Source organism: Lethenteron reissneri, chromosome 26 (assembly GCF_015708825.2).
Source record: "Lethenteron reissneri isolate LAM-NWPU_2019-01 chromosome 26, ASM1570882v1, whole genome shotgun sequence".
Lineage (NCBI taxonomy): Eukaryota > Metazoa > Chordata > Hyperoartia > Petromyzontiformes > Petromyzontidae > Lethenteron > Lethenteron reissneri.
The window spans coordinates 20498662-20526103 of NC_083804.1; the positions used below are offsets into that span (position 1 = coordinate 20498662).

Genomic DNA, 27442 nt, shown 5'->3' on the forward strand with positions numbered 1-27442 from the left:
ATATCTGCGCCGACAATCTTAAGTAATACGGGCAGAGCAGAACAGAATTTACGGGTTTTCAACACAAGATAGCCCCAAAGCCATTCAAAGTACGTAAATGGATCATCTAAACGCAACAAACGATGTCAACTGATCGAGCCCTCCGTAATGGGTGGTCCAGATGTCGTCTGACCCCTCCACCCCAATTAATTGGCCCCTGGTGGTGGTTTGTTTCTCCCTTTACATATTCATTTTTTTTTAAATAAACCTTACTTAAAAAACAAAAAAAGTTAAAGATAATTGGGGGGGGGGGGGGGGGGTCACAAGACATCTGGCCCACCCTGTACGGTACTCTATAACGGTGGTGCTCGAGTGCTGGCGAGGTGGCGACCGCTCCACCCCCCCCGCGCGCGCGACTACGCCACGGCACGTGGTGGGCACGTGGTGGGGGGGCACGTGGGGGCGTGGGGGGGGGGGGCACGTGGGGGGGGGGGCACGTGGTGGGGTGCCACGCACGTGGGGGGTGCCACGCACGTGGGTGGTGCCACGTGTTTTTTTTGTTTTGACCGCTTGAGTCGCCTCCAACCGTTTAATGGGAGCCCACGCAAGGCACCGGCGCCGGACACTGCCGTGAGTGTTATCGTCGCTTATTCACGATTCAGGGATGTTATTAACGGGCGGCTTAATTGAATACGTGAACTAAATGCCAGTGGTGGCCGAGGTTGCGTCCCGTGTGTCGACGGGTCTCAGGAATTGAAGTTTGTTTCAGCCCAGGGGAGAACTCAACAGGACGGGGGACAGTCTTAGTTTGCGAGAGTGATCCGGGGACATGTGTCCGGCCACGAGTGCCGTGTTGTGTGATCCCAATAGAATCATTTGGGGTGTAACGATTTTATTTTATTTTAGAATTCGGGAAAAATGTTGGACCGTGAGGCCGGCAAGTGGCCTTGCGAATGGCAGTCAGTGTGAGTCTTTAAACGTCCACTGTGTGTGAGAGAGAGAGACGGCGACAAGTGCAGTCCTGTATTGTGCCGTGGTTATTACACGAGCAGTAAGTAATGACCAGGGCGGCCGCAGGATTTCGAACCGTGACGCTATATCGATTATGTCCATCTCAAGGCTATTTTACGCGATCGCTGCCGTCGTCATAAATTAAGAGGGTACGTTGCATGCTCAGTGTGCAATCTATTCGATCTGTCTTGATTAAATTACACTTTGTGTGTGTTTTTTTTATCATAACGTTCGTTTATCAATTCGGTTAATTCGTTTGGGAGGCGAGCTCGCCGTGCGTGATGACGTGCCTCCCAGCGAACGTCACCGCGCATCGAGCGTGCTGACGTCATCGCGCATCGAGCGTGCTGACGTCATCGCGCATCGAGCGTGCTGACGTCATCGCGCATCGAGCGCGATGACGTCATTGCGCACGGTTGTGGGGCGGGCGGGGGAGTCGTGAGCGACGACACGGAATTCAAACGTCCCGCGTGACGTCACGACGCACGCCTTAGCAGCCGTGCGTCGTGACGTCAACGCGCTCACGGGGTGACGTCACGACGCAGAGGGCCATTTGGACGTGCGGCTTCCCAACGCAGCTGGGCCGACGTGGGCGCAGCCGCCGCCCTCCCCGCGTTTTCTTAAATTTCGTTTTTTTACAAAAAGGAATTTCGAGAGAGAGAAAAAAAATAAACATTTACACGGCGGGCTGCAGTTCAGTCTTGCCGACTGTGTAGAAGAAGTAAATTAGATTTGGAGTTACCGTAAACATTGTTTAAATTTGACAGATCGCAAGTGCAGCGGACCAAGCCCCCCCCCCTTCCCCTCGTCTTCATTGAAACCGATCGCATGCAAGGTCCTCTCTTTGCTTTACCTTTTAATTAAGGATTTGTTTTGTTATTGTTACGAACGTTATCATAGCTTCGCCGAAACCTTGGCAGAGGGAGAGTTTAAATGCGTCTGTGATGTTGCTGCTGCTGCTTTGTTGTGTGCGTGCTGAGCGCGAGATTTAAACGCGAGTTTTTAAAATTCATGTTCATTTTCCATCCTTGTTTGTTGACCTTTTGTTGGTTATATTGCCGTTTGTTATTGTTGCTATTGCTGGCATTGTCATTGTACCAACGAAACAGGAGGATTTCTCCACAAATCTGGCTGCCGCCTGGTGAGGCCGGTTGTAATTACTGGCGAAACGTCGGACTCGGATTGTAAATGTTGTGGATTTGTTTTCCAACACACCGGTGTGCTGTACTAGTATACTACACTATACATTAGTGCTGTACTAATACACTACACTATACACTGCACACTAGTGCTGTACTAGTATACTACACTATACACTACACACTAGTGCTGTACTAGTATACTACACTATATACTATACTGTACACTACACACTAGTGCTGTACTAATACACTATACTATACACTACACACTAGTGCTGTACTAGTATACTACACTATACTATACACTACACACTAGTGCTGTACTAGTATACTACACTATACACTAGTGCTGTACTAATACACTACACTATACACTACACACTAGTGCTGTACTAGTATACTACACTATACTATACACTACACACTAGTGCTGTACTAGTATACTACACTATACACTACACTACACACTAGTGCTGTACTAGTATACTACACTATACACTACACACTAGTGCTGTACTAGTATACTACACTATATACTATACTGTACACTACACACTAGTGCTGTACTAATACACTACACTATACACTACACACTAGTGCTGTACTAGTATACTACACTATACTATACACTACACACTAGTGCTGTACTAGTATACTACACGATACACTAGTGCTGTACTAATACACTACACTATACACTACACACTAGTGCTGTACTAGTATACTACACTATACTATACACTACACACTAGTGCTGTACTAGTATACTACACTATACACTACACTACACACTAGTGCTGTACTAGTATACTACACTATACACTACACTACACACTAGTGCTGTACTAGTATACTACACTATACTATACACTACACACTAGTGCTGTACTAGTATACTACACGATACACTAGTGCTGTACTAATACACTACACTATACACTACACACTAGTGCTGTACTAGTATACTACACTATACTATACACTACACACTAGTGCTGTACTAGTATACTACACTATACACTACACTACACACTAGTGCTGTACTAGTATACTACACTATACACTACACTATACACTACACACTAGTGCTGTACTAGTATACTACACTATACACTAGTGCTGTACTAGTATACTATGCTACACTATTATACACTACACACTAGTGCTGTACTAGTATACTACACTATACTATACACTACACACTAGTGCTGTACTAGTATACTACACTATACACTACACACTTGTGCTGTACTAGTATACTACACTATACACTACACACTAGTGCTGCACTAGTATACTACACTATACACTACATACTAGTGCTGTACTAGTATACTATACTACACTATACACTACACTACTATACGCTACACTATTATACACTACACACTAGTGCTGTACTAGTATACTACACTACACTATACACTACATACTAGTGCTGTACTAGTATACTACACTACACTATAGACTAGTGCTGTACTCGTGACGAATTGGCACGTTCTGTTTACGTGACAACCCTTACTAATTGGCTGTGTCGGGTGGTGGCGGGTTTAACGACACATTTATATATTGACGTGATCTAACCCAAAACATCTCTGTTATGGATGATATTGGACGTGAAAGCCTTTGCGTGTTAAACTTATCCTTGTCATTATAATTAGCAATGTTTTGTGACTTGTAAATAATGGAAGATGTTAGGATGAAGCTACGGCGTCTTTGATTTGAGAGACGCGAACCCGATAATCCTGGCCCTATCACATTGGTCAAATAAAGGATGTTGACAATTGGCATCGCTTTATCTGGGTTCTGGCTCACCCGATGCAAACAAAGGGCATTCGAAAGGCGTCCTTTCAGTGGGTTCGTACCAGGCCAAATGAAGGATTCGTTTACGTGTCTGTATTGTTTTAGATCAGAATCGGAATGTTTATTCTGGAGGAATCCGATAAGCTATCAAGCTCTTTTTCACAGATCTCCAGTAGGGGCAAGCGGATCAGAAAGTTCCAACAACCGATAGAAAAACACGGTAGGAGTGCTGCCAGAGTACAGGAAAGGTAAGACGCACATGACAAGAAAATAATAAAGTCACGCACAGTGAGCCTTCTCCCTCGGTTCACAGAGGACACAACATATTTTAAAATGTTGATATGCCCTAGAGGTGCGATTTAATGTTTAAGGGTGCTTGCCTTGTTAAATGACATTTTTTTAAATCCCATCGGCTCATATTTTCTCACACGTGGTTAAATATCGGACACTGATAAACGTAGTACTGCTTTGTTCTCTGGATGTAAATAAGACGCATTGTTTTCTCTTTCTCCTGTATTTTAAAGGAGGTTGGAGGTGCGTCTTATAATCCGGTAGGTGTGCGTAATGGATAGATACCTCGTTAAATAAAGGGGCATTTTGTTAAGGATGAAGGTTGAAAGTTGCAAAAGCACAGTCCTTGGTTTGAAATAAGTAATACATATTAGTTTAGCAATGCGGCTACACTCGGTTGTCCTGAGACACCCAGGTGTAAAGGGCGCACCTCTGATTACCACTGTTGGCTACGTATGGTGCAAAGGAAGTTCTACATGCCTACATTCAGTAGCAAAGCGAAACATCATTTGGGATTATTTTTTAGATGATTTTAGCGAGTAATTGTACTCTCCAATACACTGGTGTGCTGTCCTAGTAACGAATTGGCACGTTCTGTTTACGTGACAACCCTTACTAATTGGCTGTGTCGGGTGGTGGCGGGTTTAACAACACTTATATATTTACACGATCTAACCCAAAAAAACCTGTATTATGGATAATATTGGTCACGAAAGCCTACATGTTAAACTGATGCAGAGTGTTTGCAACATCGAATGGGAATGAGGTTTTGGTGGCCCTGCATCCGTGTTGGAAATTCCACATTTGAAGGTGTCAGTATCTTCCTCATTGGTAGTTGTGACAGACACTGGGGATGAAATCCAGGCAAACCGATTATGTTATGCATGTACGTGTGTATGTTGAACTTCTTTCATACCATACTTAGCCAACCGTGCTAATCGGAGAAAATAATATAAAAGAGATATTGTTAAAATATTTCATAAGTAATGCAAAAACGTAATTACTACAAATTATGGTTATCAACTTAATTACTAAAAAGAAAATTAATTAACTGCCCAGTCATGTTTTGGCGGAAGGGCAGTTCCCTATGATATTTAGCAGAAAACCTTATCTTGAGCACTTCACTTTTTTCTGCCAACTCAGCATAGATAGTTTGCACTGTGGACCAATGCATGAATCGGGCCCTTTTTGCAGAAAGCCAGCAAACAGTTTTATACCACAACAACAACAACATTCGAGCATAACTGCATAGTATGTAGAATATATTTTGAAAGTGTGAAAGTGTGCTGATGTGTGCGCGGAGAATGATTGCTAAAGGCCATAAGGGCCATGCACAAGCTCTTTGGCTGCGGGCAGCTCTTTCCTAACACCGCCGGTGCCCTTGTTCCCTTCATGGCGGGTTGAGTCACAGCGCGCGTTCGCCCGATCAGGCTTCCTGCCTCTGCCCGTGGCAAAACCCGCAGCAAGGACGCCATCCGAGTGCGCGCTGATAACGGGGGGCGCGCAAAACGGCACGTTTGCAGCACAAGCAGGCGACATGGCGCGCACGCCGACCAAACTGCTGCCTTACAGTCGTTAACCACAAGGAAGTTTAACTGAAGGGAGATTAGAACTCGTCCTACGCTGGAGTATGCACGCGTAGCACCGTTAACAGCTCGTGCACCACGCTGCTGAAGTGGCACTGTCGCTTGACCGCTCACCTGGTTTATAAAGAAAGCTTCTGTAGGTTATTTTAAAGTTGTAGTTTCTAGGTGCATGGGAATGATTTTGAAGTTGGGGGGGGGGGGCAAGTTGGCTCTGGAGACCCATGCTGTGTTACCAAGGGGTCCTTTGAAGTATGTGTGTATGTATGTTGAACTTTTTTTATGCACCGTACGTAGCCAACCGTGCTAATAGGAGGTGCAGGGGAAGGACAAGAAACTAAATAGACTGTTAATTGGTGGACCGCAGCTGGATTTCAGGATCAAATACTCACCGTGCTGCTCTTCATGCGCCTACACGCATGAAATGTCACCTTATTGTTCAAGCTCTTTTCATTTATTAGGCTGGTGTCTTCAGCACGACAAGGATGTTGAAAGTTTCCGAGGCATGGTTTTTTGTGTGTGTAATGTTTATTTATTCTTTGTACGTGGTTGTAATCCTTTAAAGGAATCGAGAAGCTATATATGCGGAGACATGATTTACGCGATGTGAGAGGCGGTCTCAAAGGCTTCAATATCAATTTTTCAGGGGTACAAAACATATTCACATTTGACATGTGGACTTCAATAAACATACAGTTCATAAACTGTCAAAGTTTTATGATGAGTCAAATGTTTGAAATATTATTGAGCTAATTAAAAAAACGACTACCACACATTTGTGCTTTTATCAATCTCCACGGCTTAGTCTGCCGTATAAGTTGAGTGGCCTTCCTTCTTGGTTTGCTAATCTCTGGGTAAATCTCGTGGTTCCTGGGCAGCAATTGGATATACTCACACACCTCATTATCTACAAATACCCAGAAGGCGTGCTTGGGCAATGGCTGGGTCCTATCGTTCTTTTCAAACAGACCTGGCCACACCTGCTGATTTGGATCTCCCGCCAAATTTAGCAGAGGCCATTTCTCTGGAATAGTGCGAAAAATCTACTTGCAGAGCATGTACAGGTTGTACACTTACGATGGAGATCCGTTACGACGACCCCATCGTAAGTCAAAAATATCGTAAGTCGAAGATGGCCTAGCCTACCCACGAGTCTTAAAGAATGGTGATAATTTAGCAAAACAGAGCAATTTACAATACTGTACTGTATAAACAAAATACTGTATGTATTTATGTATGTATTTATTGTACCTCGTACGCTGCTGCGTTTGCCTGCCGCGCAAAATTACAAATATTTTACAATTTTGTCGTATCGCTATCGCCATCGTAAGATCAAAATTATCGTAAGTCGGACCGTCGTAACTCGGGGACTACCTGTACACGTGTTGAGGTGCAACAGAAGACGCAGACGCAGTTCTTTAGTAGGGGCGGAATGCCAGGATTTATTAAGGGCTAATGCCGGGAACTTACAAGGGCTTACGCCTAACAGTTGGCAACGTAGAATCTCCCCAGGGGAAAAGGTACTGGGAGGTACCTAGCGCTTCCCAGGCTATTGGTGCTCTTCCCTCAGCACCAACCGAGAGGTCATCAAACTCGGTCGGACGGGTGAAGTAGCCCCCCCTAGCCTGGTACTAATTCTCCCTACCCCGGGTCCCAACCCTCTCCGATGCTGGCTCCTCTCGACGACCCCCCTTATGTCACGGGTCCCCCCTTATATCTCCCCGCGTAACATGACGTCATCACTCACTCTCCCAGAGCAACATCCCGTCATCCACTACTCGTCTACACGCGTATAAACACGATTTATCACTGAGACGGAAGCCGAGTTTCCAAAGGAGACCGGAGAATGCAAACGCATCCCAAGTACGGTGCATAATGTCAACAGCAGCAGAGTCGTAGAAATCAACGTGAGAATATTCTAAATTGTTTCTCATCGAAGTCATTAAAATTGACACGTGCAAAAAAAAATTGCATCAAATAATAGCAAATGACTACATTTCATTGCAGAGTTTCACCGTTTGCTTAATAGTCCATATTGTCATTGTGTTTATGAAGTGCGGTTACATCTACGCTCTCAATACTGTCCAACTAAGGCTGAAAGCAGGAAAGGCATTAGGTTCATCTGTCTGTAGAAGGGTGACATGATTGCCCTTGTAAATATTATCCAATGTCAGTGAACCTGTAGTGTAAAGTTGTTGCTAAAAGCCAGCCAAAGTGATGAAAGGGTTGCCAAAAACTTGAAGGTGTAAAGCACAGAAAAACGGACCAGCACTAAAAGCCTTTGGCCTGCTGGCCAAGGCAATAACGTCATGACGTGTGACAAAGCCAGATGCCGTAATTTGTCATGCGATGTCAATGTGTGGCTCATAATATAACGTCATTGCTTACTCCTCTTTGCTCCCTGTGGAGCATAAGGCCGCAACAAGCCCAAGCCATGCCGGTCGGTTTTCAGCAGCTTTCTCTGCTTCACCCCAAGACAGGCCCATGGTCTTATCGCTTGTTAAATGCTCGCGAGAACGGAATGTTGCGAAGTGTTACAGATTGTACACAACGATGTTCCCTTCGTCCTTGTCGCTTTGAACGCCCTCGTTTTTCTCCCATCAACAGCTTCTCCTGCGGTGTTCACGGGCACCGGTCGATTCAGGCGACACGAGCAGCAGTCGCCGTCATCCCCCCCTGATCTGGAGGGCCGGGGAGAGGGGGGAGATCCTCTCGACGACGACTTACAGCTGGACGGACAGACGATTGGTGGAAGGCCGCTGCCGCGGTGCAACCTGTGCGAGATGTCGCGACGGAGTTCTCGCCTTGCCACCAATGGCTACTACCAGGAGGAGCACAGCTACCACGAGGGAGACGGCGGTGGCAGCAGCGGCAGCGGTGGCGGTGGCAGCGGCACCGCGTCGCCCGGGAGCGTCCGATACCGGGAAAATGTGGCCAGGTCCCTCGAGGATGAGAGGTTGCGGGAGGGGATGCACAGGGATGAGACGCTGGGGGGAAAGGCGGTGCCTGGCAACGGAGCGCAAATCTGGCCATAGCTTAAAGTTTTTTTAAATCTCTAAACGTATGTCCCCCTCTTAGGTCTATGCCTCTCAATAACCCAACGGCGTGGTTATCGTGTGCACAGGCGGTGCAATTGCGCCACGTCCCATGGGCGTCGGTCTACGATGAGGGGCTAAATTGGACAGGAAGGGCCCATTTTCATCGTTTGCACGAGGGCACATGCTTGCCATGCTTTGTCACTGCGCTCGCCTATAGCTTAGATCCAACCCTAACCTTGAACTTGCCTAAGCAGACCAAATATAACCTTACTCCTCAGCTAAAAGCCGACCTTATCTCTTAAGCTTAAACCCTACCAGGTTAAATGATATTGAAGCTGTTTGGCATTGAGGGAAATCTTACAATGATTTGCAAGCCAAACACAGGCCTAGTAAAGGTATGTGCCTATTCAAATGCCTCTTTTCGGCTTGCACTGCATTGTTTTGGATTTCCCCAAAACGCCATACGGCCTGAATATATTTTTGCCTTTGTGTGCAAACCGTTGGATAATTAGTATGATACCTGCTTTTGTGTTTACGTTGCTTTGTTCAATGCTTAAAAGGCAGTACAAATAAACAACACATCCTAGGTCTTCATCCCTATTTTACATCGGTGAACAATACATTGTATACCCTAATTTACACGTGCTTTGCATTATCACGTGTTTTTAATTTATGCGGGCAACCTCTCCCCCTCATTACTCCGGATAATCGAGAGTTGACTCTACTTCATTCCTGGCATCGTCTGTTTATCACGAGTTTGTTTTGATGGCTTATTTATTTGCCGTGTTTATTTGTCGTATTGCTCATTGGCGATTTTTCTTGTTTGTTGACGGGGCGCGGGGCAGAGTGTTCCGAGCGCGCAAAACTTCGCACCGGGGCTCCGGCGCGACCCCGCACGGTGCCCGGGGTCGGGCCCACGTCGACTCGCCGCTCGTGACCACGGAGAGAGGCAACAGCATCCGCGTGGAGCGGGGCGACGGCTTGTCGCTCACCTCGACACTCATCGAGGAGTCCTGCCTCCCCGAGCGGGAGTGCAGCGGATACCTATGGGGTGAGTGCTGCATGAGGGCGGGAGGCGGGGGGGGGCGTTACATGGTCAGTCTTGTGCACGGTGCCTCGGCGTGCCGCAAAGCTGCATTATTAACGTCATCGTTAGCGTCAGCCCTGATTTGATTTTATTTTTTATGTTGTCCTAATGTTAGGCAAAACGGTCACCGCATCGCACGCTTTCAGATGCGCTTCTGCGGCTGTCTGGAACGCTCTTCATTCCGAGATTAGGAAGCTGGGAGCTATGACACTTTTGAATCTAGATTGAAAACTAATTTCTTTAGAACTGCTTTATGTGTTTAGTTTGTTGTCCATCCGCCGCACATGGTTGGCTACGTACGGTGCAAAATACTTTCTACGTACAAATTTCACTACTGCAGGATGGAGGCCTCCACGAGCCGACACCATTCCTCGCAGGCGTGCAAAACGACAAATCCGTCGAGTGCGTGCTCGAGCCAATGTCATCTCGCCACCTCCGCGGTTGTCGTTCTCTATATTGGCTGTGACGTAAATGAAAATAATGTGATATGCTTATCCCATTATACGTTGTGGATTCGTACTGGTCTGCATTTAACGCGCAACGTGAATGAAAGATATAATGTGCAAATTTAATAACGACTCCGATTCTTGCCAATTTTCAGAATCTTTCTTTTCACAGTGGCCCAGTAAGATTATAGAGTCGTGTGAGAGGGTGAATTATTTCAGCCTTGCTGCTTTGTGTCACAAGCTAAGATCACAAACAACAATGCTGATATGATGTGACGAAATACTCGTAATGCATGGTATGAAGTGTGACAGCTCTCATCGACCTGCTGCTGACCAATACGAAGTTACAAACAGATGCTCCACGATTGCACTCTACTCGTACTTATCTACAAGCCAAGAGATTTTTAATTTTTTTACTTTCAAGGAGACCGTCATCCAGAAGTGGATTGATCATGACTAATAATTAATGATCTTTCCTCAAAAGGCACGATCTATTTTCAAACCTCTTTGCCGAGTTATTTTTTGCACATTTCTGTAATATGACACCCGTGGGGTGAAGATCCCGCAGTGTTTGGGAAAGCAAAGGCGTAAGTGGCCACTGCCCTCGCAACTGGGTCAGTTTGCCTTGGGGCGATGGTTGAATTCCCACCACAGCCAGGAAGTAAACTTTCTGCACGGAATCGGTAATATTGTTTTGTCAACACTTTGTGAAGTTGTGTATTTCTGATGAATACCCAGTGATGGCATCGTACGCAAAACAGCGCTGTTGTCGCAGCAGAAATAGCAAATTTTTAAAATTACATCGCTGCTAACTTCGAAAAGTATAACCGTCTCGGTGTAAGCACAGAGATCTGGTTTCCATTGTGGATGGCAGTGAATGGGCAGCGGTGCGTCGACTGGTTACGTATTTTTTCTGTCAAACACGGCGACAGCTAGAAAGCGCGTGCCAGGCAGAGGAATTTGAAAGATTCGCTGAATTTCAAGTGCGGTTTGTGTGAATGAGTTGTTTGGCAGGCGAATAAATGCCTCTCATCTTTTTGCAGGGCTTGACAAAGAGGAAGATCAATCCAGTAAGATATGATTCCGTTTCATTATCTCTTGAATTATATGTACAAGCAATCCTGTGACTTTCATCACGAAATTTAGTCACTCCATTTAATCCTAAAAGAGTAGGCATTAGGTACTATGCTGGCCTCACGAGTGCCTATGTACATAACCGTCGAGTAATTTGATCGCATCTTCTCACTCCATTATGAATACAGCACGACCAACATGTCACGTATTATTGCAATAAAACATTTAGAGTGTCTGCTCTGCTCAAACAAGCGTGAGGTGCCACCCTATTGGCAGCTCAGATCGAGTGGTATACATTCCGCATTCCTGTGTTGGGGTTACAAGTTCTCAATGTACCAACCACTGCTGCTTTCCTGCAAACTGGCACCCACTGTATTGGTGACAGGAAATGATTAGCTGAGTCGACTCTGACCGGGAATTGAACTCTCACTCTTCTGATTACGATTCAAGGGTTCGGATTACTGCTTCATCCGGCCGGGCACCGTGAGTGTGTGCGTGTGTGTTTGCAGAGCAGTAGTGCAATGGTTAGCGCACTGCGCTACAAAGCCCGGCAACCCGAGTTCGATTCCCGCTCACAGCCAACACCGGTGACGATTATTTGAATCGATCCTGGGCCTCGCCTAGGTCGACTCGACCTCAAATGAGTACCTGGTGTGGTGGGTAAACATCGCCACTAGGGAGACAAAGGCGGCCGGGCGTGGTGCTGGACACCCACCCCCTCGCGTGCCGTGCCGACCTTCATAGGTTCTCGCTAACAGCACTTGCCCCAGCACTCTGTTAAGGCTATACGGGGGGATCTTTGTCTTTTGTGTCAGTCCACGGGGTTGTGCTGCAATTCTTCTCGCCCTGCGCAATGAACCCAGCACCCTGAGTTGTGGTATCTTAAACCTGTCCTTGACCATCACGAGGTCAACTCAACCTCAAATGAGTACCTGATTCGCTGCGAGAACATCAGCATCGGCCACACCATCTCCTTGTTCAGCACGCCAGCCTTTGTAGGTGCCCCCCAAGAGGGCTCGCGCCTAAAGTGTATGCGGCTGCAGAAGGGGTCTTTGTGTTTTGTCCGCATGGATGTGCAGCCATCACATTGATGATGAGCGAGCAGACAGGCCACATCTCCAACGAGAGCCAGAGAAGTCTCCACCACAATACCAGCACCTCTGCGGCTGCAGCGGCGGCGACAGACGGCCATGCCACACGGTTGTGGAACAAGCACAGCGGGGACCAGCACCGCACGTCGCCCGCCCAGCATCGTGAGTGCCGTGTTAGATGATGCGAACGGCGTTGAGCTGTTGACACCTTTGTTTATCCTTTTATCTATAGTTTTGCCCCAATTGTGTCGTCTGCGTCGTGAGACGAATAATTGGCTAATGACGCTTCGCCGCCGCACCTTCGCCACACTGCGCTGCGATTTGATACTTATGTTGGTTGAACTTATTTTGCACCATAAGTAGCCAACCGTGCTTGTCGGAGGTGCGGTGGGCGGGAAAGGACAATAAACCAAACATAAAATACAGTTCGAGTGGATCACATGTCGGCAAAGGGATGCTGATGAATGTGTAATGCTGGTTTCGAGCACTTCGATAACAGTTTCCGGATTTTGAAATCCGTCACCCGCGCCTTGCCTTTCTAACCCTCCACCCACATCGCCCACCAGTGCCGGAACCAGCGCGCTCATCCAGCTGGCGGCGTGCGATGGGATGGGTTGCGTGGCCAGTGAACGTCTGTTGGACGCTGGTGGCGCAGTTCACGTTCTATTGCGTGGGGGCAGCGATCACGCCCCCACCTGTCTTTGGTGCCGTCCACGGAACGGCAGGTGCGCAATTGCGCCTATTGTGTCCCCCGTGTGTCCCCCTGTGGCAGGGGTACTCAACCTCGTGATGTCGGACCACCGCAGAGTGAATACCAGAAAAACCACAAGTGAAAAGGGAACAAAAAGGCCGTAGTGTTCGTGGCATGGAAGCCAAGGCGAATCACACTGACCAATGAGGCACGAGCCCTAACCCGAATAAACGAGCCACAGACCCTCGCAATAACCGTAACCAAAATATTCAACCAGACACTCGCTCTGCCTGGACCCGAGCACTAGCCCTGCTTACACCTGAATCTATCCATAGTAGTGAACAAAACAATAACCCCCTCCATAACCCGAACAAACTAGCGACGACACCCTATAGCGAACCCTAACAAATTAGCCAACCTGACCCTCGCACTAAAACCTTCGACCAACCTCAACCCGAGCCCCGCCGCTCATGTTTCACAATTTCCTCTTGTTTGCGTTTCACTTTTGGCATTCACGACACCCCCTCGATATTGGCTCTTCAAATGCCGAGGTGCCCAAACACAGTACAGTGTGATGTCGTTGTCAGTGGCTAGTTTATATCAATTATAAGTGGCGCCAGTTCACTTTCCAGATCTGGGGGCCCCTGTTCCCTTAGCAATGTGCCCCATTAATGCTGCACACAGTCCTTTAGTGGTCCATGCATCCGTAGTTGAGAATCCTTGCCCCTACGATCCACCATTGACAACACTTTCCCACTTTGTGCACCTGGTCCGTGTGGTTCCTCGGGTTTCCGTCTCTCCGCTGCTGGCGGGCGTGATGCAAGACATTGCAGTAACTGTGCTCGTGTTGTGGTTCATGATTCGGCGAAAAATATTGGCAAATGTGGAAAGCCAGCCCATGGGGCATGTGAAGATTGGATTTTGGGAAACCTTTCACGAGGACAGTGTTATGACTGCCACGTCTTGGTCTAATGATTCTCTCCCCCTCTGGTTTCATTATTTGTTGTGATTCGTGGTCGCGATTCGATTCAAACATCAGTTCTTTTGGTAACATTGTTGTCAATGTAGAGTGGCCTGTTGCAGTTCAAAGACTCGCGTAAATGTATTATTTACGACAGGAATGAATCTGCGAATATCAGTCCTTACGCATGTGAATTGAGCACGCATCCTAAGCTCTACAATGATTGATATTAATTGATGACTTATATCCAGGATGGCTTTTGTTTCCACGCGTACCCATCTCCCTATAGTTGCCAATGCGCGGAGTGCTCTGTGCTTGTTTTTTGGGGAAAGTGCTGAACAAATGTAATATTGATTTATTAATTGCCTCGCAATGTGCTCTGGTCAGCCAGAGCTGCTGACTGGATGCCTGCCATAATCCCATCGTTTATGAATAGATGTCACCATCAATCAAAGCGTGACACTAAACACCCTGCAGCATCGCAAACCTTTTGTTGTATTATGGCCTCAATTGAAAAGTTTTTATAAATTGCCTGCAGCTGATATTGAATGTAGCTTTTAAATTGGCTCATGTGCAAAAAAAATATTAAACGTTGCGTTGTGAGACTGTGAGAGATTGCGACGGAGAGGCCTTTACCCATCAGTAGCACCATGGTGGCGAAATGCCTCGCCTGGTATGAAGGAGGTGGTGGGTTCGATCCCAACATTGACGCCTGTATATTCTGAGTTGGCATGTTTTCCCCGTGGCCGTGTGGATATTTGTCTGGGTCTTCCAGCTTTTCTCTCAACATTTAGATTCAACATGCGTTTAAGGGTTATTTGGCTGCTATAAATTTCCACATGATAAGCCACTTCGTTGAGTTATCAATAGTAGGGCACATGCAAAACAATACAATAGCTGTCCGATCTGGTTGTGCATGTGTGGCTGACGAGAGCGTTTTCTGTGACCCGGTGTCTCTTTGCTGTTTTTCAGATTCCAAGACAACTCGAAAGGCCAGCACCTCTGCCAACTTTTTCCGTAAGCCAGGCCGCAAATGAACCACGCGTACACTGCAAATAACGTAGAAATGCATCACATTTAGGCTTGCAATGCATCATGGCAAGTGCCTCTCTGAACCTTGGCATGCTCTTTGTTGGCCTCTCTTCCTCTATGGCTTTGTGCGCTGTGCCTCCCGTAGAAATGCGCTTGCTTAAAACGGTGCTCGAGCTGACCGTCAACTGGAATGTGAATCTGTGTGACCAGGTCGCTTGGTGCTCAAATGCATGTGGGTGTTTGGGGTTGGCTGGTACAACCTCATTGGTCTCCTCTCCCTCTTCAATGTCTTCCTTCTCACCCGGTAGCAAACCCGTACGCGCGCGCACACACACACTGACGCAATGCGCGACATAACACCGCGTACAAAGCAGCTGCGTAATCAGGTTCGATTCCAAAGTGGCGTTAATGCCACGCCTGTAGATGCCGTGCATGTCGTTTTGATGGCAGTGTACACCGTGATTATGCAAGGAGTACGTACGTTGATATGGTTTGTTTGCAAATCAAACAGTTAATAATAATAACCTATGAAGGCACCTCGATTTGAAGTGGTGTACAGGCAGTTGTTTCCTTTCACATGTGAGTGGAATTAAACGCTCTGCAGACTTTTAAGTTATAAATGCTGTTGTTTTTATCATCTCAAGAACCGTGGTACTGTTTTGCACCAAATACTTTGTGCGTGCAACGCGTTCTACTCTCCCTTTGTATTCTGTGTGTGCCATGTTGACCCACGACCTTGCCGTTTTGAACTTCACCGCGTAGAGTTGTTTTTGGATAGTTTATGTTCGTGTGTTTTTGCTGGAACGAGATTTCTATTGTGTAACCACGTCCCCATCAACAATGGGCATCCTTTGCCCAATGGGTTTTACCTGTGCCAAAATATAACCAAACCGAGGGCAATTCAATGAATAAATGCGACACATTCGTTACTCGCACAAAGCGTTCGCCTGCTCTATAGTTCCAGTTGTATGGCAGTGTTGTTGTTGTTTACCATTAGTTTTGATTTGATATGGACTGTGTGTATATATACACGAGACATCCCATATACAATGAAGGAAATGTATTCTCTGCCAGAGTAAATGAAGTATTTTTTTTATTAGTAACTGTCTGTGGCATGCTGGAGAATGACTTCAAATGTTACAAATTGGTCCATGTCTCCTAAGGTTACAAAGCTGCCATTGATCGTATTGGCCCTTTGAGGGCCTCTGTCGTTGAAATACAAAGTCTTTACACTTGAAGCATACGGTGGAGTTTAAGTAGTATTTCATCTCTGCACTCATTTCTTCCCCACAGGCGCATTCCCAGAGCGATAAAAATGATCCTGCTTTTGATACTGCTTTTGTTGGGTGAGTCTCTCTTGTCCTGCCTTGGACATTTAAAGCATATTGATGTCTTCGGTCACACAGACCCTTACTATGAGTAATTTTAGATGCTGTGAAATGTTAAACTGCAACATTTGTGGGAGGCTCAACCAGAAGACGTAGTGAGCTGGTTGATTCTAGATGCTATAAAATGTTACTCCACACGCCCACTCAATCATTAGCCCTGCCCGATGTGAGTGGCATCGCTGTTCGTGATGTTGGCCCTACCTATAGCTCATAGGCTCCATCTACTCCTCTGACGTGCTCACTCGTCGGGTAGTAGACCAGCCTTTTGTGTCCGTGTCATTGATCGAGCATGAACATTTTAAACACGGGACAAAATATCAACATTTTCGCAAATGCTTCGGGACATCGAGAGAACCTTCTGAGCAGAGGTTCGCAAATGGGTTTTGCTTCCTTACCCGTACCCGGCTGCACCAGGGTCGCAAACGGGTACCCGTACCCTACCCGTACCCTACCCGATACCCGGCCGGGTACGGGTAGCCGGGTATCGGGTAGGGTACGGATATCGGGTGCCCGATTGCGACCTCTGCTTCTGTGTCCAAGACTCTCGCAGCGAAACCGAGACGTTTGGTAGCTCGAGTAAACACACCTTATCTTGAGCGGATTGCGTTCGCACCCAAATCGGCTCTCATTGTTACGAAGCAATGTTTTGAAATGACACGTGTTTCTGTTTTTGCGAGATGACCTTTTCAGGTGGAATTGTTTTGCACGTCTTGCCAACAGCCATTGTAGGGGTTGGTTACGCGTTGGTGGTGTTCGGATACGTACATCTGTCGAGAAGTCATGAACATGCACAAGCTGTGCCGTCGGATGTCATGATCAGTTCTGGCATGGTGAGTCAAACGTGTGTGTGGTTATGTTTGGTAGTGTGAAGTGATGAACTGGTCTGAAATCTGCAGTGGATTTGGCCGTGTTGGACTAAACTGATGCACGTAAATTGACCAATGCATGTCCCTACCCTCTGTACTCGTGGATGTTGTTTCCCCGACACCTTTATTCCAAGGTGTTGGAAGCGTGGTTGGTGTCACACAACATATATCGTGTGCGAGACCCCGATCTTGTGGGCCAGTAGGCAAGGATAGTACAGGAAAAATGGGCTCCTGAACTGCTGTTTACAGATTTAGGAATTTTATCTAAATAAATCGCCAGGTGTGTATAATGAGTCGTCGATTCCCATCAATTCAAATATATCCTCATAATTATGACACATGCATCTAATTTAAGAATGTATTATTTTTGAATACTTGTACATGTTTATGCAAATGTATTGTAGACCAGTGGTTCCCAGCCCGTGGACAAGCAGGCCACAAGAAGGGGTCTGCAGGACTTTTGCAGATTTTACGATTTGGAGCGGTTATAATTTAAAAATAAATTATGTTTGTGTTGCATAGTAGTTTTTGAGAATTCTTTGGTGGTTGACGGTGGTTCGTGGGTACAGAAAGGTTGGGAACCACAGCTCTAAGGTGATGGAAAGGCCACACAAATTAGACAGAACTCGACAGAGAGTACAGACGGCACAAGGGATAAAGTACAGACGGTAAGAACAACAAAAAGTACAAATCTTGATTTGTTTTTGTATGGAATCATGACTCAATTGATGGAATCATGACAGGAGGCGTGGCGTCGAATCGTCACCCGTCTACAAAGTGCACTTTCATTATTGTTGTCGTCTCAACAGCCGTCAGTGGTGCAAGTGCAGAGCCAGCGCCGTCTGCAGCAGCTGGAGCAGCAGGTGTCGTCGCTACGGGGCGTCGTCGAGCAGCAGGAGCTGCAACTGGAGCAGCTGCGGACCGCCGCTGAGCAGCATGAGAAACAGGGGCACGCGCTGGAGGGGCTGCGCAACGCCGCAGAGAAGCAGGAGGTTCGACAGGAGCGGAGATGGGGGGTAGGGTGGGGTCTGTTGCGGTCCAGCGTACGCCCTTGGATCAATCCGCGTGCATCGTCTTTTAATGGTCTTGTCGGTAAAGCCCTGATGCCGACAGAGCTGCTTTTTGTGTTTGCTGTCCTTCGCCCGCACCTCCGATTAGCACGGTTGGCTACATAGGGTGCGAAAGAAGTTCAACTTGCATACTTAGAGCATTGAGAAATGTCCAGATGAGTAACAGTGTTTGTGTTTTAAATTGGTGGGCAAAATTGTTAGCGTTGGCAAATGCCATATGGAGCAAGTGATTTTCACTGCTTGGAATTGCAAGGAAAATAGGAATCGCCGTGATGGTTCTACATGAAGTGGCATGTGGTGCAGATGATAGGATCTCAAAGCGCGGGGATGGGTTTGAATACTTTTGTGCCGTGGTCTTGTTGGTGTGAGATGTGAGATACCTTTGAACTGAGGACAATGACAAATGGATGATGGTTGTATAGCGCAAGCCAGTCTGTCCTTAAAGTGGTTTAACTGCAAGGGCAAGACCTAAAATCAGAGGGTTGAATGAGATTATAAATGCAGATCGAGGTGATGTTGACTATGCAACAGGTGTGGGATTTAGCAGAATGAAGGATGCTGGCAAGGTGCGTTGGCTTCAACAGAGTTGGCCGTATTGATATCACCATTGTGAGCTTGTGCGTGCTTAACATCCAGAGACTTAGTTCATGTGTTGTAGGAAACAACTTTTCCAAAACATGACAAATGTGAAATAATGACAGTTTGGCTATTCTTAACTCTCCAAAGCACAAACTGGGAACAACACGGTAATATCTATTAAACTGCCTTACAAAGCAATCTTTTTGTTTCAGCGCACAATCTGTGACTTGAAGAAGCTGGCAGAAGGGTAAGTCCGACTTGCTTTGCAGCTCCGTCACTGCGGATCCGAATGATGTGTGCGTTGCTGCTCACGCGCCTGCTTTTTGAGCGTCGCGCTGGCGACGCCGTTGACCCCGCTTGCTTGTCCTCCGCGTGCCGTTTGCGGGACAGACACGAACACAAGCGGTTGGCTTCGTCAGTCGAGGTCCTGGAGGAAAACGTTTCCAAGCTGAAGCACGAAATCCTCCACGGGCATCTGCAAAAGGCAAGAGCCGCGCCACCCTCGATGCTTAAAAAACAAATCGATGATCGTGCATCGCAAGCATGACTCTTCCGGGGTCAGACGTCGGCGGTCGTATGGCTTGGAGTTAGTAAATCCACTGCTAGATGGGGGGGGGGGCTTTTGACTATTGCTTCTTAACTATACTTCACCACAATGGCCATTGCGAGTTGTTAAAGGTGAGGGAGCATAGATGTACAGTATGATAATGGATGTTTGTACTGCATACAACATAGCCCATATAAAAATGCATTAATCAAGGCAGTCTTACTGGGTCTTTAGATTAAATGCAGTTAATTAGGTTTGTGGTTAGTGAGTTTTGCAGAGGTTTTTATATAAATAAATACCTCTTCCGCTATCCTGCTCAGCTCCAGTGTTAACAATGCCAAGCCAGCCTGGCTAAGCTGGTTTGAACCTGCATCTTGCATTGATGGATGCCGACCATGTAGTAAGTGGTTCTCGTAGGGCTGCTGGGCTATGTTGTGGGCAGCAGAGGGCAGTGCAGTAGTTTACCGTACTTCTATGCTCCCTAACTTATGCTCCCTGCTGACAAATCCGCATTGATTGTTGTGAAATTCGTTAAATTAATCCTCGTGATCCACGCGGCATGGGGAGGCCCTCATCCAGCAGTGGATTGAAAAACGGGCTGTACGTGTACAAGAGCCTGGTGAGACCAAGAGGTCTATATTTCAAGGAAGGCCTGGGTCAATGCACATTTAAAATACCTCCTGACGGCGAACAATATGGAATTATAGTAATAGGTTTTTACCCTTTCAACTGGTACAAAAACTGACACCTTTATACAAGGTACCTTTTGGTGTCATCTGGTCCAACACCAATGGAGACTAGGCTCTAATAAAAGCTGTCTCAGGTGTGGACCAATCAACTTCAAGGACAGTGCATATCATTATCAGCATCAGAGTTCTTTCTTTTTGTTTGCATTTTGACTGCTTGTGTTGTGGTTATTGCAAACATGATGCCTTGTATAAAGGTGTCAGTTTTTGTACCAGTTGAAAGGGTAAAAACCTATTACTATATTTTGCCACTGTTAAAGGAGGTCTCATAGTATAATATGGAATTAGCCATCTTACTGTTGTGACGGAATGTGTGGGCTCTGTGTGACGTCGGCGGTCAGGTGGAGGCTGCCGTGGTGGCCACCCTGGGAGCCCTCGCGTCTCGCGGGGACGACCGCTCTGAGCTGGCGTTGTTCGCGGCGTGGCTGACGGCGCACGTGCTCTCGTCGGACCACATGCGGACGCTGCTGCGGGAGACTGAGCAGGCCGTGGTGGCCAACGTGAGCAAGCGGTGGACATGGCCCCCCGACCCCGAGCGCGACGGAGCCCTGGAGTCGACGGGCGGTGGCGTCTCCAGACAGGTGGGCCTGGCGCTCGGGGGCTCTGCCTAGACTCTTGCGCTCATGCAACGCGCGCACGTCAAACTGTGTGTGCGTGGTGAGGATTAACCGCTTTAATTGCCATAATAAAGCGGACTTGGGCAGGACACTCAACGTCAAGGTTAATGATGGAGTGGCAGTAGGAAGGACATAGGATGATGCCCACCGCGGAGGTATCATCCGCCAATAACTAAACTATTTTTGTTTACCAGGTAACCCCACTGAGCTACTAGTTCTTTTTCAGAGGCAACCTGCTCACTGAAGTGGCTGAGCATCATATGTGGGAATTTAGAGTAGCAGGCAAATAATCCAAACCCATGTGTCTAAATGTGGAGAACAAAATCGGAAAACAAGGAGAAAAATCCATGCAACCACCACAGTGATAAGGAACACGGCAACTCCAAATATTCAGGCATCACCACAACGTCCTGCTGAGCAGGCGAGGGAGATAACATCTCACCCCTGCGGCAAAGTAGCCAAGTATCGAACTCAGGTTACTGGGTTCCATGCACAGGGTAATGAGCAACTCTCCACCTCTTTTCCCCCACCCCCCGCTTCACACAGTAATAATTTTCAATTGCTTTTTCTATAGATATATTTTCTTCATGGAACAGAGTTTTGTAGAGAAGGATGTGCTTGAGTAGCAGCATAAAGACTCATTCTTGTCTACCGTGCAGGAAGTGTACGCGATCGTGCAGAACGCCCTGAGGCTGTACGAGGAGGATAAAATCGGGAAGTTTGACTTCGCCTTGGAGTCTGCAGGTGTGCGGCGCGCGATTCAACATGCACACGCACGCACACACACTCACAGACGGACGGACACCGGCGCTTGGGACACCACGGTGAACTACCGTAGGTCAAGTTATGCTTGTGTCGTTACCCTCCTCCACAGGTGGCACGGTGATCAGCGTGCGGTGCTCGGAGGCGTACAGCCAGCAAATCGCTCTCATCACCCTGTTTGGGGTGCCGCTGTGGTACACATCACAGTCTCCACGAGTGATCATCCAGGTAACGGCCGTAACTTTTACTCGACGTTGTTGGTGTATTTATGTTGAAATGAACAACAAGAGGCTGTTTATTTGGTTGGCTCTCCTGAGTTGTGAAAATTTTTCATTCCTCTGTTGGGGGCCATTCCCTCTCATTGGAAATCACGCTTGTCTCTTAGCGCAATGCCGTGTTCATTCTCTTGGTCCTGGTGGGATGACCGGCGAGGTTGGCTCCATTCGGGATTGGAACGTCCACACTTGTCAATGGCAGAGGAGCACTGACGACAATGGCTTCTGGATAACTTTACCATACATACTAATCGGCCTTATTTGGCGTAACGTCTATGCTTTTGACTATGATGGTAAAGAAGATGATTACAATGATAGTGATGGTGATGTTATTCACGAGTGATATCCTAGCCACAATTTTCTTCTGAATATGAAACAGACTCGTGGAGAAATTGGGCAAATATGCGAGTGCAGCCACCTGCCATAACAACAGTCTTGATCTCGTTGAGGCTTTGTGGATTAAAATAAAAGGACTTTCCACACGTCCTACTTGAGGACCAACCTAAAGAAGGGTCTTGATATTTGACGAGGCTTTTTTGGATACATAAAGGGGCTTTTGTTATTATTGTTGTTATAATCATTGTGTCAATGTGTACCCCACAGCCAGATGTCTACCCTGGGGACTGCTGGGCATTTAAGGGTTCCCGGGGTTACGTCGCTATTAAGCTTTCGGACACAATCTACCCGTCGGACTTTACGTTGGAGCACATCCCTCGCGCGCTCTCACCCACGGGCGACATCACCAGTGCGCCCAAGGACTTTGCGGTCTACGTGCGTAATGCGACACGACACTTTTACGTTGCCTGGTTCAGCCTCCTTAAGTGTTTTATTTTTTTCTGAGAGGGGTGAACCCTCAGCTGTGTTTTTACATTGGCAAGTTCTCCAGAAACAAACAGGAATTTGTTAATATTTTTTGCCCAGATTGACCCCTTTTCAGCTTGCTCAAAGTGTGTTACCGTTCAATGCAGGAATTGATTCTAGAATCGCGACAATCCATTGAATTGCCAGGAGGGTGGAATTGACCAAACATCCCAATGTTGCACGTTCCCAAAAATAAGCTTTCAAACCAACTTGAGTCCTTTCTATGGCTAAATAGAAGGGCTATGTACAGTAGAACCTTGGATTGCGAGTAACTTGGTCTGCGAGTGTTTTCCAAGACGAGCAAATTTTTTAAATAAATATTAATTTGATCAACGAGCGAGGTCTTGCAATACGAGTAGTACGTGTATACGCTTTGTCTGCCGAGCGTCACGTGATCACAACTGATATACGAGTGCTGTGGATTACAAACACGTTTCCGGAACGAATTATGCTCGCAATGCAAAGTTTTACTGTATTTGTTTTACTGGACCTGCATTTGCATTTCAGGGTCTGGATGAAGAGATTCAGCAGGAGGGATACCTCCTGGGGCAGTACATGTATGACAAGCACGGTGACCCCCTGCAGATGTTCCACATGAGCGTGAGTTTTGCCCAGCGTTTGGTGCACCCATTCCGTGTTGATGACGCAAGGTTCTCCATATTCATTGTTAAAATCTAACATGACCCCTGCCTAATTGGGATGAAGGCGTGCAGTCTTCAGTTACATGCGATTTGAGTGGCAAATTTAGGTGCGGTGTAGTGATACTTTTTACCGTACGCTTCATTTTATTGTGTAAATGCAGTGTGTTGTATTTTCATTTAAAATTGCATTAACGTAATGTTAGCCTACATCTTGACTTGTACATTAATGCACACACTGTAGTGAAATGCCTGGTCTACCAATGCTCTTTAACATATTCTTTGGTTCTTTCGGTAAAGTCACGTAGATAGAAAAATGGTAATAAATAAAAAATAATAAAATTAAATAACTAATAATGGGGTGAGGAAGGAGCCATCTGAGGATCCAATCAAAACCATCACCTTGTCATACATAGCAGGGGTAACCAAAAATATTTCTTAAATCATGAACAACCACAAGATCCACGTCCGATTTAACATCCTACATAAAATTGGTGATCTGATCCCATCTGTGAAGGACAAGATCCCTGACATGCAATATCCCGGCGTCTGCAAACTAAGCTGTATCTGCAGCAGCAGTTACATTGGGGAAACTAAGCGACATGTCTCGGACCATGTTCGTGAGCATAAGGCAGATTTGAAACACGGTAGGACCAATACTTCTGCCGTGGCTGATCATTATTTTAATGGGGCTGGCTCATACTTTGCAAACCCATTGGCTATCAACAAAGATTTGTTCAATCTTGATTTGAGGCTTTCGTGACTGCAGGAATCCATACTCTTTGGTTCTTTCGGTAAAGTCAAATAATTATGAAGCCATCCATATGTGTCGATGTCTGTATAGACATCGACACAATTTCAACTGAGAAGATGGGTACAAACTCAGCAATCACTGGAAGGACGTTATCAACCAGTTCAAGTCATAACTGGCTGTAATGTTTCAATTTTAGACCTGGCAGCCTTTTAATTGGTGGAAGCCCACCACCAGGACCATCACTGGCCACTACTACCATCACCTCTAGCAGCAACCACCACCATCGCCGTCGTTGCCCACTACTCCCATCACTTACATTAACATTAGCTGCCCCGCCCATGCTGCTGACACTTGGGCTGCGCATTTTAAACCTTTATAAACAGTTTGCCTTTAGAGGCTACCCCCTTTTCCTGATGACGACAGCTTGTGTTGCGATCGAAACGTCGTGGTTATTTTTGTTTTCTTATTTTTTCTTCTATCTACGTGACTTTACCGAAAGAACCAAAGAATATAAATTCCTGCAGTCACGAAAGTTTTAAGTCAAAAGATGTCCTTAAACAACACCTCCTGATACTGTAAAACATTCCATGGGGTCTATAATTAATGCCTAACCCTGCCTTATACTCATCAACACCCTAAGCCAAACCCTCTATTAATCCTAACTCTGCTCTGACCATAACCATGGCCTCATTCTCTGCCCTAGCCATATATCTCTGCCCTAGCCATATATCACCCCAACCCCGAACTTTACCCTAATCCCTACCCCACCTCCCCTCGGCGGCTGTTAGTTGGTGAAGCCATGATTGTGTGGTGGCGTTCTGCAGAACTCGACGGCGGCACATCCATTTGGGATTGTGGAGCTCCGCATCCTGAGCAACTGGGGCAATTCAGAGTACACCTGCATCTACCGCTTCCGAGTGCATGGCGAGCTGGCCACCTCCAGAGGATGGTAACTGACTCGGCCCTCCCGAATGTTCGTCAGGGGTTTGGGAGGGATCTGGAGTAGCGGCATACACACAGGGCTGCATATTCTACCTGTGAGAATCGGGCAAGTCTTTGTCATCATTTAAATACTAAATATGCTGCGAGTATAAAATAAGGTATTGTTTTTAAGCGTCAAAAGATTAGTGTTGCCTCTAATATTAATATTTTGTTGTTCTAAGAATAATGGTAGGTTTATGTAAAATGTTACGTTTGTAAAGAATAGGCATGTTTAATTTCGAGTTTAAAAAGTAAGCCTCATTAAAATGGTAGAGGCATACAATTTTACATCTATTTTAAACAAATGCTTTGGAAGCATTATTTTTAAAGTATATATTTAATATTTTTCTTCCATAACTTTCTTGTTACTTAGCTTTGCAGAAAATCAATCTGATGTGCATTTCTATCGACTGAATGTGTGGCTAGGTTTAATGATTCCGCAAGCGTCCCATGAGCTGATATGGTTGTTATATAAATATAGGGACAGTCCTTGGCCCACGGGGTCTAGAATTGGGCTTTTTCCGGCCGTGGTGCCTCTCACGGCTACCATGCTTTTTGTGGGCCACAGACGTGCTGAGGCAGGCCGGGCCACATGAGCCCGGAGCTGCTCCTGCAGGAGGCCGTGAAACACAAGCACCAATCACCACTGCCCTGCGACGCCCTCATGCAGCATCTGCAGCTTCCACGTGACAGCACCGCTCACTTGTCGCTCGCACACACACACACACCTTGGTGTCTGCACAGACTTACGACATGTACACCGATGCACCTGCACACACGGCCTGCTTGCTCATATGTCTGTACAGCTATACCCCTGCATGCACACCTGGCCCGCACATCTATTAATCATTACTCTCTGGATACATGCATACTAATAGATTAGGTCAATTCATGTCACAATTGGAATAGATTCTTAAATTGATTTGCGACTGAATCGTGACAGTTCATCAAATTACAATTGGGGTGAATTATTCCATGCCCAAATACCTACACACACACACACCTATACGCCTGCATTTAGGTTCCACTCAATATGCAGCGTATGTAAATGTGAAGTTTAAGTTTTTTTTAAACCCTCTTTTCACTTTGTTATGCCTAAACTCTATGCATTGACTGTAGTGCATTTTTCAACTCTTGTTGAGTAACCAGTAAATATTGAGGGATTGTCTTGAAGCTCGCAGTGGCTTCTTCAGTTTAACAGGCAAATTAATAAAACCAGGAGGCTTGAGCGTGAAAATAACGAACTTGTATGTTGAGTGGCACCATAACCTACACACATCTATACATCATCTGCCCAGTCGTACACCTGCACTTATGAGCATGCATCGCAGTGGAAGGTGGTGCGGGCTGTGTGCTTGTTGTTGCTGTCTAAAATCAGGACTTTTTTCAGCCGCTTAGACTGGATGTCTGCAATGTAAAATAAAAACATAATTTGCAATAAAAACGCATTTTAGTACTCTCTTAGCTTAAACATGTTTTCCTCTATCACTTTGTCAAAGGGTGTACCATCACTGAAAGTAAACAATTGTCACATTTTTTTTTCAAAGGTGCAACTTTTGGAAAAGGTATCTTTAAATAGCTATTTGATTTTATAGATGTTATCCTGAAATGATGTTATTTTTTTGCATAAATTATAAAGAAACAGGTCCTTGCCTTGGAACATTTTACCAATGTTTTTTTTCCGTGGAGAAAATACTTTGGCTAGTGTAACATTGAGCGGTTTTACAAAGATGTTTCCACATCTTAATTTAATGATTAAGCCAATACAGTATTAACGATAAAAAGTACAGTAAATGAAGCCATTATTTTGGCTGTAAAACAATCACAGGCGGATGTAATTCAGGTATTTAATCTGTGTGCAGGCAACAAGAACACTCAACCTATACCCGAGCTATTGTGTACCAGCTGCCAAGCATGGCTGTTTAAATAGCATATCCTCTTGCAAATTCTCAAACTGAATTGTAAGTTTATACCTGTGTTTTAAAAGAACGTTGGCATGGCAAGACAAGCAAAATGTATTCTTTTGACTTGAGACGCTGTGTATGAGTGGCTATTGCTCGGCTGACAATACCCAGTCTTGCAGCGGGAGCAGACCTGTCGGTTGTTGCTTCTTCAGTACTATTATGTAC

The 27442-nt window shown here is 46.2% G+C and overlaps 1 protein-coding gene across 5 annotated transcripts; it reads left to right on the plus strand.

The window, feature by feature from the left end:
- Positions 1-473: 473 nt before the first annotated feature.
- On the plus strand, positions 474-26680 carry SUN1 (Sad1 and UNC84 domain containing 1). Of its 5 annotated transcripts, none has more exons than XM_061560500.1 (20): positions 474-609; positions 4101-4183; positions 8417-8765; positions 9693-9898; positions 11424-11450; positions 12534-12707; positions 15170-15214; positions 15440-15533; positions 16523-16575; positions 17338-17447; positions 18293-18475; positions 19345-19379; positions 19523-19616; positions 20767-21006; positions 21702-21786; positions 21917-22032; positions 22683-22850; positions 23448-23540; positions 25157-25281; positions 25882-26680. In XM_061560500.1, coding segments are annotated over exons 3-20 (2022 nt in total). In that variant the 5' UTR covers positions 474-609; positions 4101-4183; positions 8417-8592; the 3' UTR covers positions 25883-26680. The 5 variants fall into 5 exon arrangements, with proteins under 5 accessions (XP_061416484.1, XP_061416486.1, XP_061416487.1 ...); XM_061560503.1 differs by lacking the exons at positions 474-609; positions 4101-4183 and adding exons at positions 1560-1825; positions 13112-13270; XM_061560501.1 differs by lacking the exon at positions 474-609 and adding an exon at positions 1563-1825.
- Positions 26681-27442: the final 762 nt, after the last annotated feature.